General features: G+C 30.4%; 1 protein-coding gene across 2 annotated transcripts; it reads right to left on the reverse strand.

Moving 5' to 3' along the window:
• Window positions 1-3,782: 3,782 nt before the first annotated feature.
• Window positions 3,783-7,120, reverse strand: LOC125828208 (DNA (cytosine-5)-methyltransferase DRM2-like). Of its 2 annotated transcripts, none has more exons than XM_049507527.1 (9): window positions 7,018-7,120; window positions 6,701-6,847; window positions 6,502-6,601; window positions 6,375-6,418; window positions 5,860-6,015; window positions 5,498-5,624; window positions 5,251-5,342; window positions 4,398-5,117; window positions 3,783-4,314 (listed from the first exon to the last, which is right to left on the reverse strand). In XM_049507527.1, the coding sequence occupies exons 1-9, from the start codon at window positions 7,018-7,020 to the stop codon at window positions 3,877-3,879; spliced, it is 1,827 nt and encodes a 608-aa protein (XP_049363484.1). In that variant the 5' UTR covers window positions 7,021-7,120; the 3' UTR covers window positions 3,783-3,876. The 2 variants fall into 2 exon arrangements, with proteins under 2 accessions (XP_049363484.1, XP_049363485.1); XM_049507528.1 differs by having other exon boundaries at window positions 3,856-4,314; window positions 5,860-6,012.
• Window positions 7,121-12,035: the final 4,915 nt, after the last annotated feature.

Raw genomic sequence — 12,035 nt, forward strand, 5'->3', positions numbered from 1 at the left:
CAGTATTTGCCTATGAAAATTCCAATAGTAATAATTAAAAGAGATTAAGTTCTACGCATTGTGGACGCAAGAAAATATTTACACAATCAAGTCATTTATCGTATGCTGACAAGTAAATTTCATGATAAGCATTAATTTGTAATCATGTAAAAATGTAACAAATTTGCAACACAGGTTAAAATTCATTGATCGTATAAAAGATTTTTTATACCATCAATGTATACATAATAAAAATGTTACTAGTGTATTAAATCATAATTAAGTATGTACTTTAATCTAAAAATAAGTAGTAGATGATATGTGTTGGTTAGGTCACTTATAAGGTATATAATTGCATGCAAAGAAATTCTATGGCATTATTAATTATTAATCATTTTTTTATTTGGTAAAACATGATAACATATTAATAGAGCTTAATATGCATCATTACAAGAGAGTAGCAGAGCAGTATACCCACTAGTAGAGTTTGGGGGAGGATTATTACCATAATACAATATTACATTTATTCGAGTCGGGAGGTACTCATTTAAATCTAACAAAAAGAATTTCTACTTTATCTGCTTTTATCTTTCCGAAAACAAACAATGATGAAACTAACACCTCCTACCATATGTTAATATATATATATATCCTATATTAAAAGGACACAACCGAAATGAATGTTTTTTAATTACAAACGTACCAAGGCCTCTCTCTTTAGTACTGAATTGCGTCTTTTGGTTGCAATTTTGCCACCTACAAATAAAATTTCAAATAAAAATATAGGATATTAACACCACAAAAGAACCACTATTTTCCTACTAAATTTCTGATTGAAAAATGTTCAGTTCCACGCATATTCAGATTGAATCGGTGAGACAAGAAAAAATAGTAATATTTTCATATGGAAAAATTAGAAAGTTTCTCACTATTTCAATGAGAATCTGTTTTTCACCATGAACTTTCCTACTGAGCTAATTCAATGGAAAATGAGTGAAAAAAACCATATATTAGCGCGCACATATATTTCCCACTGATTTGCGATGAAAAAAAAACTTTATTTCTAGTAGTATAAGTCATGGACGCATTGAATATTAGTTAATTAATGATACATACCTTGGTAAGAACTTGTGCTTGGCAGAATTTGAGCAATTAGGATTAGGATTAGTAGTAAGCTTAAAATCCTACTAGGTACCAACATATTGTTGTTAACTAACTTAATTTTTTGGAAGGGGTATGTTTGTTTTTTGAAGCATTTAAAGACAAGAGAATGAATGAATATAAAGTGATCTTTATAATATGAAGGATATACAAGTCAAAAACATATGTTACAAATACCAATAACTTTCCACGTTTGAACAAATCCCAAGTCAAAGCACAAGACTAGTAGTCCAAATTTTTACCTTCAAATTTACGTTAACAAATGAAGTGTGTACATTTAGAAAAGGGGACCAAGTTTATTTGCATGAATTCCAATGATAAAGTTTTTTTTTTTTTTTGTGAAAAGTTGTGATGATCCATGTGTCAGTGCAAGTTATGAGTACTAGGATCTCGAAATTATTGAAAAATATTTTGAAAAATTCTCTTAAAATTCATCAACAATAATATAGTAGCATCCTCGTAACAGCAAAATCAAAAATTTCATCAAAGATGTTTAAAATCTATTACATGTATATGAAAATAATTTTTAACATGTAATTTTGTATACATAGTATAATTTTTCAGCGAAGTACCTATGGCTACACACCACTTAGCACCGACTATATATGCATGGTCATCTCATTTTCTTTTTCATTTAGAGTGTGTTAATTGGTAAGAATTAGGAAAATACTTTTCATCATAAAAATATTCTTTTTGGAGAATACTTTTCTATAAAGTATAGTGATTCTTTTGTATAAGTATTTTTTGGGTTTTATATATAATTAAAAAAATTATTTTAGAAATATTTGTAGATTAAAAATATTGTTTTAAGGAAAATTTGTATATAATCTACGTAAAATATTATAGAAGGTAGAAGTGTGGGTAAATATTAGAAATATATGTATCTTCTTAGCCCTCTAACCATATAATCTACGTAAATATTATACATGGTAGCTATGACGGGGTAGGGATAGGATATTGTTGGAGGGCAGAGAAGATACCGTCATTTTCCTCATTTTGAAGAAACTTATTTTCCTACCTACCAAACACATCCTTAAGCATATTATATTATATTATATTCCGCTAAGCTCAATTAATTCACATTCATATCGAAAAATCGCACTATACATGTAAATTATTCAAATAAGATTCATAAATAGTCACTTTTCAAACTCCTAAAATAGTGAGAATAGAGCATCACATGCGTAATTTTAAATTTACGATAATGACTATTTTTGAAAGATAGAATCGAACGAAGATGTATTGAAGTTGGAATGTGGAACCGTTATAAATGGGGAGTTGAAAGTGTTGGGGAATGAGAAATGTTGTACTATGTACGTGCAAAGAAAGTTACAAGTGTTTCGTGCTTGTCTGCCGCCATGCACTCAACGAGAACAACTTTTCTCTTTTCTCTTTGCCAATGTCTTGATTGAATCTACTTCACTTTTGTCATGTGTTTATCTTATTCTTAAAAAGGAATTTTGTTTCTCATTCTTCTTTGCTAATCTACAAAATTACATGAACTAGAGACAAAAAAAAAGTGTGTACAATGCAAGTGGACTAAAATTCATCATCTTGTTATTTTAGTAACGCACCGTTAACGCTCAGGGTATTTGAGGATCGAAAGATGGACAGAGGATAATTTTGTATCGGTCTAAATAGTTAAAAGATATTTTAGGCCTTTATTATTATCTTTTTTTCATGGGTTAAAGTTGAAACGTTGACCGAAGGTTAAGTTTATACGAGTTTGAGTATACCCTTCTTCTACTTTTGAATCTAAAAATATCCTTTAACATTTGTTTTTGGACTCAAACAAAACATACCCTTGAAACTATGTCTTTCCCTGAGGCGGACCCACATGATTTGGTGGGGTGCACGTGCATCCATCGACTTCGATAAAAAAAATACGTATATCTAATATGATATGATTAATGAAAATACCCTTGTGCTGCTGGTACAAGCTAGAGAAACCATCCGCTAGATCAAGATTTGAATTCAACTACTGCTCGATTTCACTGTTTTAATTTTAAGTGCACCCAAGTGGATTAAAAGTTTTGCGGGCTTAGGCAATCCAAACCCATTGACATCCCTTGTCATTGGGCTACATGTTAGATTGAAATGGGCTAAATAACAGCTATAACCCCACTCACGTAAAAATTGTTTTCTTACTGTTTGTTTAAATACCTAACAAAATTTTCTTTATGCTGTCTATAAATAAGATATCAAACAAAAATAATGTCTTTCAAAAATATTGTAAGAAGAATTCACATCGATAATTTCAAGCCCAAATCTTAGATGGGTACTGAGTCATTAACTAGCCCAAACTTAAATGGATTGGACGAATTATAACTTCACGGACTAATTTCATCACCTCTAATTCGAGTAATTTAGAGGAATGACATTCAAAATAGTAAGATGGTTTTCAACATTTTACCCCATGAACAGAACTTCAAATTCAATAAGTTTCGCTCCATGGACAACACTTTTGGTGTTTGCTCATGAGCTCAACGCGAATCACAAGGTCAAGACTACCCATTTTCAACGTCATTTGATGTCATTTACAATGAGAAGTTCAACAGTTCATTTTTCCACGAACATACTAGTTATATTAGGATGTCACTAAGAGAGTTAACCTGTGCCCCTTTACTATTACCACGGGGCATCGAAAAATATGTACAAACCAAAATCATATCAAAGACAACATTTTACTTGTTGCCTTCCAAGTCCATCCCCTTCAGAAACTCAAACATATTTTCGTCACACTCTACGATTAGACATTATGGATTTGACCAAGTCCACTATCCGAACATAGTCATAAAATAGAGAAGAATCTTTACCTTCGAGTCCATCTCGAGTCACTCTGTTACTTCCAGTAAGGTTGTTGCACGGGCTTCCTCCAATTACTAAATCGAATCCTCCAAATGAATCGATCATTTGCTCCAAGTCGTCTCCGTTCAGCTGCTGTATATCATTGAAATCTATAAGATTCCCCTTTTGATTTGTTTGCTCCCACCAGCTTCTCAGAATATTCCTGTTGACTTCAGCTATCTCTACGGAAACCACATTGTTCAATGGAATACCGAGACGATATAGAGCAACTTCAGCACCGCCAATTCCAGAAAATAGTGATAAAACATTGATACCATTTGGATACAAGTCTTTCAACACCGATAAATGGTATGCCACTGTGTCGACCTAATAAAAATATTTCGATCTAAGTACCATGTTAAAAATTATTATAACAATAAACTTTAAGAAGGTTAAGGCTTATGGCTAACCTGGAACGCGTTACCAAGCGACTTGTATCTATCGGTCCTACTTATACCGCCTCCACGGGTATGATTCCGTGGAAATCCCATTAGCATTTCAAATTCATCAGTCTCCAAAGGAGAAACTTTGTTTCTACCAACCCACAGCAAATTCCACTTCCGACATTCGTCTAGAACATACTTTTGCACCATCAACGGTGGCTCATCATCAAAGTTCTCCATCGCTTTCATAGCTTTCCTGATTCTATCAGCTAACCTTGCACTCCCAATAGATGTTTGCAAACAATTTAACTTTGTTCGTGTATCCCAAGATGGCCACCATTTCTTCGTTAGAGGAAACGCCTCATGAATGGTACGTGGAGGAAGTGGAAGTAAAGGAAATCTATCTTCAATTGGTAGATTATGAATATATCCCCTTTTTCTTGCGGTAGCGCAAAAATATTTCGAGTCAACAAACTCAGGCTCAATATCGTAAAGGAATCTTGACATGGTGTCCCACACACCCTTTGGAGCTAGAGCAACATTTTCATAATAGAAAAAAGGGGGGCCAATAGCTTGCTCTGGCAGAGTTCTTTGCACAATAGCTGGTAAGGATTCCGTAGGAACCCCGAATCCAATCATAGGTCTGGGCAAATGAATTGGCTCTTCATCTGTAATCGCCTTTTGCTTTTTCCTTACGCGAAGTTCATTATACATCTTCCTCTTGTATCCACCACTATTTAGTTTTGGCTGTCCCAGTGAAAGGATGCATCAATTCAACGAGAAATGATATTGCTAATATGTAGTTACAAATGCGAACAAAGTAAAACAGATTGTTACATCACACGAGTCCATTTAAAAATACTGCAAGAGGAAAACAGACCTTTTCATCTTCGGGCAGATAGACGTCTTCTTCTCTTGCCATTTGAGCAGCACACATGAAATCTATCAACTCCGAAAACGATGCTTCTGGACCTAGAAAGTTGTGCAGAAGACATTTAATAATCTGGAAATGAAATCAAAAATAGGTATCGCGATTCCAAAAAGATATTTAGGTATATTGCAGAGTTAATAAGCAGATTTTGTCCTAGATACAACAGAGGACAAAACACATAAAAAATTATACGAACCACATCTCTCCATCGCTATGGAAGCCTCCTCCGCGGGGTATCCCATATTTGCTAGGAATAATAATGAATTCTCGTTTTCAGACAAAGAACTGTTGTCGTCATTCAAGTAACTCTGTTTAGCAGAATTCTATCACACATAGTACACGGAAAATGACAGAAAATGTTAGAAAACTCATAACAGGATTCAGGACCAGCAAACATCCTTAATGGTAAAAGAAGTATAAATTAGTTGATGAACAGATGCGCGGAATAAAATGACTAGATGTATATTTTTGAAAAAAAGACAAACCAGATTGACTATTTCTACGCCACGACTAGACAGTGAAAAGTACAATGGAGAGTAATGATTGAGGATAACATACCATACAATTGTCCGAGTCCGAGGACCAACTATCATCTTCATAAACATCAACCAAAAAGTTCTCGTTGTATTGAGAAGAGCTATCATCAGAACTAATGCTGGGTTCCATCTGTGCGCTCGTACTAGGCTGTTCTTCAGGAGAATCTTCAAGTGCCTGCTACATCCAAAGACAAACAAAAAGTACGATTCGTGGTACTAAAGTTTATGCAAATAAAGATCATAATTTTTCTATTTTTGTTTCCTCTTCTATTCTAGTGAAAAATGAAACGATAGAAGAAAATCGTCATTACAATGAAGACAGATAAAAGTTCAGCATATTCTAACACAATTGGCATCATACATTGCACAGTCACCACCTAGGGAAACGTTCAAATGACAGAATATCGTCATCGGTTAATAGCCGTCCATTTAAACCGCTGACTGATCTAAGAAAACCTTATGCAAGTGGCGGAACGTATAGGCAGTTATAAGTAGAGAAAAAGGTGGTTGGCAAACAATGAGGCAGATACTACACACCTTGAATGTCAAAAGAGCATCTAGCACCAAACCTTCATTCTCTCCTGTGTCTCAAGTCCAACAACATCAATACGACAATTGAAAAATCAATTCTTTAGTTGTATAAAGACACTGACAATTGAAATACCATTTTGCTCTATCGCTTTTGCAATAGATTCTTCAGGAAATCCCATCACAATAAATTGTTGAATGAGCTTGGATTGACAGGGTACCGATGATGAGCTTGCCTTCACGTACGAGAAGACCAAAAGAGGCCATAAATTGAGATGCAATGACCTCGACAACAAATATCGCTAGGTATCGAATACAAGGATTAAAGCATATACCTCCCCATGACCACTAACAGTATTATGTCCAACATTTCTTAAATTTGTGCACGAGGAAAATGTTGCATCCGGTATTTCTTGTATTTCTAATTCATCTTCAGTATCCCAGTCAATGTTGTCATTGTCTTCTCCAGAAAAGTTGTTATCCTGAACGCGATTGAAAAAAAAAAATTCAAACAAAGAACAAATGTCGCTCTGCCATTTACCAAAATATGAATAAACAAGGACCATAGACTTTCATTTCTGATCTATATGACCAGAATGAAATTAAAAAAACTGCAGTGTCTTAAAGAATCAAGAAACGAGATAGAACTTACCATTTTTAAAGGTAATTCCTCAAAAAGAACTCCGAACTCTTCGGCGACAAGAATAAATCATCACCCTACATAACACCAGAAGGTACGTAAACGTGAGCTACTGACATTAAAGTTCCACAGAGCAAGAAAATCAAATCTCACACAAAAAACTCGAAATCATTTTTCTTCATGTCTTGATATAAAAGCAGGATTCAGGAAGACATAACACTTATACACTACATCAAAAATGATCTCTAACAACAATTAATTGACAACAATAGTTTAATTGCTGCTAAATATGTATTTTTAGTGGCATGTAACACTCTTTGTAAATGTCCCTAAAGCTTATAACGACATTGAATCTAACAGCAATTAACTAATGCCGGTAAAAACTTTATTAGCACTCTTTGTTAATGTATACTTATTACCACTAAAAGTTAGTTGTTTTTATTGTAGTAATACTGGATACATTTTCTAATAAATTAAACATTAACACAAAATCAAATTATTAGTTCACCACAAAATGGCTTCCACAAACATTTGAAGAAAATGAAAGAATCTAGTCCAAAATATGCAGATTATAACCTATACACAATTTTCTCTAAACTTGTGTTTGCTTCAATTTGCATTTCTTATCCTCCAACTAAAAGTCGATGCATTAATAGACACGAGGGAGTTGCTCAAATGGTAAGCACCCTCACTCCCAACCTTAAGATAATTCAGTTGAACCTTGTCGCACGGTTATACATTTGAAACTTGAAACAATCTAAGTTTCTAGCGAAGAACAAATTTTGTAGTTAAACAGCAAAATACATCACTAATCCTACTTAACCACAAATTTTCGTTATCGATAGACCAGCAACGAAATTCATAGCTAATTCTAGTGTTTCTAATAGTACGACTCTTCACTTTAAGGCGTTGCAAAAAGTCCTTGAGGTTGTGTGTTCTAGTCCTACTAGCCTCACAACTATATTTTTACTACAACCATTGACACCCCTTAATGACAATCATGGATCCGCTGCTGATCATGACAACATGGTTAGTGTAGGTGTGGGATTCATACGGGATACAGGGCAGAGCTACAACAAACTAATAAAACTCTCAAAATCCGTAGGACTACATTATACATGTTCTCAAAACCCATAGGATTATACACTATACATGTAACCAAGTTATAAACCTCTATTTACAAAGTTCTAAACCTGTTATAGTAAAAAATAACTAGCCAAATATTGAAAAATTGTAAGAAGAACTAAATCATCACAAAATTTTCCATTGCATATCATTTAGAAACTAATTAATTAACACAAACTATATAACAAAACAGATGCATGCAAATATTTTTAAAAATAAACAAAATCAACCAACACTTACCAAAATTTAGTTGTCGAGATATACTTAACTACCTAATAGACGAATTATATTGTTATTACATGCATTTTTTTCAGAGTAGAAGTGTAGAAAGTGATGAAAAAAATCAGCTTTTTTCACAAAGCAAAAGAACAAACAGAGGATAACCAAACATGTAAGGACAGAGTAGTCATTTGAAAGCACCACCTGTTTTAATGCAGGCACACGTGTCTCCTTATTAGCAAATGAACTTTTTTTTAGTAAATGACACATGGCTCGATTTGGTTCGATTTTTATTTTTTTATCTTATCTTCTATACATGAATAACAACATACTTCCACGTAGTTCAGTATATAAATTTTATTTTTATCTTAAATAAAAGTAAAAAGATATTTTTAATATATTTTTTATTTAGGTTATTTAAGATAAGAAAAAATAGGATTTACACTTTTAATTAAACTAGGTAATGTTGCCCGTGCTAGGCACGGGCACGGGCCCAATAATATAAATGGTATGTTTTGGGCTAATAACGGAGATTTTGAAGCGATTGTTTGCGTGGATAAAGGAATAAGTTTTTTTATCACAAACTTGTACTTTATTTGACGCTATTCAAGGCACAATAAGACTATCCACATACAACATTTTTGAAATATTTTATGTTGTCAATTATCATGATTTATAGTATTTTTACGATAGATTCACTTAAAGAATGAGTGGAATTTTTTCCCTTTTTTTTCAAAACATATTTTATGTTGTCAATTATCATGATTTATAATATTTTTACGCATTTTTTAAATATAAAAAACCCAAAAAAAAAAAAGACAAATAAATTAAAATTGACCCAATATATGTTATTTTTGTTGTCTCAATTTATGTCACACAAATAAAATTTGGAGAGTCATCCATATTTTAATTATTTTTTTTAAAATGTTTTAAGTTATTAATTATTGTGATTTATAATATTTTGATGTAACTTTCAAATAACCAACATTACTGGTCAGTTTGTCCTAATTTATGTGATATGGATAAAAATACAAAATTAACCCTTTTAAAATGTCTTTCAAATATTTTAAGTTGTTAATTATTATTATTTATAATACTTTTTTGGTAATTTTAAAATGATATGTGTTATTTTTTCTATCCTAATATATGTGAGCCTGAAAGAATTCTGAGAGTGAACTTATTTTATTATATAGCTTTTAAATATTTTAAATTGGTAATTATTCTAATTTTTAATGCTTTTTAAGTCATTTGTAAATGATATATGTTGCTTCATTTGTCCCATTTTATATAGTATAAATAAAATTCCCGAAACCAACTAAATTTTTAATATATTTTTTAAAATATTTTAAATTATTAATTATTGCGATTTATAATATTAAAAAAAAAGTACAAAACTTGTATCAGCCTAAAAAATGACCACGATAATTCGAAGCCTACAGAAAGCAATATGGTTGTACGTAATTTTTAAATACTTAATATATATTACTCCACTTGTCTCAATGTATGTAGCATTGATAAAATTTCAAGATTCAATCAAATGTTGTTAATTGTTAACATTTATAATACATTTTACGTAGTTTTGAATAATTTCACATTAAACAATACATATTACTACTTTTGTCTCATTTTATGTGACATTGATAGATTAATTTTAAGAATCAGTCAATTTATTTTTTCTGTTTTTTTAATAAATATTTTAAGTGGTCAAAATCACGATTTATTGTATTTTATACATAATTTTTAACGATAGATTAATTTCAAGAATTAATCAAATTTTTTTATATGTATTTATTTTTGAAATATTTTATGTTGTCAATTATCATGATTTATAGTATTTTTACGCAATTTTTAAATATAAAAAAAATTAAGACAAATAAATTAAAATGGGCGCAATATATGTTATTTTTGTTGTCTCAATTTATGTGACACAAATGAAATTTGAAGAGTCATCCAAATTTGCATTTTAAAAAAAAATGTTCTAAGTTATTAATTATTGTGATTTATAATATTTTTATGTAACTTTCAAATAACTTACATTGCTGGTCACTTTGTCCTAATTTACGTGATATGGATAAACTTACAAAATTAACCCTTTTAAAATGTCTTTCAGATATTTGAAGTTGTTAAGTATTATTATTTATAATACTTTTTTGGTAATTTTGAAATGATATATGTTATTTTTTCTGTCCCAATATATGTGACCCGGATAGAATTTTGAGAGTCAACCTATTTTATTATATATCTTTTAAATATTAAATATTTTAAGTCATTTGTAAATGATTTATTATATTATATTATTATATATTATATTATATTTTTTTTTTATATATATATATATATATATATATATATTATATTTATTTCTACTATATAATAAAAGGGGTTTTATTATGATATTATATAATAGTAGAATATATATTATATAAACTCCCTTTTATTATATAGTAGAAATTACAATTACAAAATTAACCTTTTTAAAATGTCTTTAAGATATTTGAAGTTGTTAATTATTATTATTTATAATACTTTTTTGGTAATTTTAAAATGATATATGTTATTTTTTCTGTCCCAATATATGTGACCCGGATAGAATTTTGAGAGTGAACCTATTTTATTATATATCCTTTAAATATGAAATATTTGAAGTCATTTGTAAAAATAAGAGAATATATTATATAAACTCCCTTATAGTAGAAAAATAAATATATATTATATAGTAGAAAAAATGATTTATTATATTATATATTATATATTATATAGGGAGTTTATGATTGGACATCACAATGTCCCATCATAAACGCCCTCTTACATAATAAGAGAATATTTATTAAATTTATATCTTTTATCGCCTATATTATGTGAGATTCGACCTTAATCTCATTTGGGTTAGTATTGTGATTTGTGCCTATGATCGTGTTATATTATCTTAAGGTATAATTGTAAGCGTATTAATTATGTACGTACCCCTTATTATTTGTTGTACTCTGAATCTTTTAGATATTCATTGACAATTTGACATTATATTATTACTATTAAATTATGCAATTTAATCATCTAAAACAAAATAATCAAAAAACTATTACAAAAATAAAATCACTTTAAATAGCGAAATAATTAAATATGATAATTTTGAGACATAGGCATTATGATAAAATATGAAGATCAATGACACGAGAAGATGTAAAATTCAATTATATATTTTAAAAAGAAATCTTAAGTGATTATCCCCTCCCCCCACCCCACACCCCCACACGGTGTTTTTAAATAGTAAATATAGAATACTACGACTTGTTATTTGAGTTACTCTCAATTTTCTTATTTCTACATATTAAAAAGGCAATTAAAATTCATTCATTTATTAAGGAATTACAAAGGATAACAGTGTTAACTAGAGTAATTTGACACTTTATTTAAAATTATTAAGCGAACCTTAAGAATTGAGCGTTGAACGTGTTTAGGACATATAATATATCATCATCCGTGCAGCCAAAAGAGATTTTCATAGTATTTGTGGTCTAAATAATGGTATTAGGTCTAAAACCCCACTTGCACTGAGGTGAACACTTGAACTAATGTTTTATTGGTTTACATTTTCTTCAAAGTATTTGTTGTGATTGAATGATACATTACATATAGAAAAAGCATTATTCATTGTCATAATTTGTAATGTGGGAAATTAAGAAAAG

The sequence above is a fragment of the Solanum verrucosum genome, unplaced genomic scaffold (genome assembly GCF_900185275.1).
Source record: "Solanum verrucosum unplaced genomic scaffold, falcon-dt-bn FXZP01000053.1, whole genome shotgun sequence".
Lineage (NCBI taxonomy): Eukaryota > Viridiplantae > Streptophyta > Magnoliopsida > Solanales > Solanaceae > Solanum > Solanum verrucosum.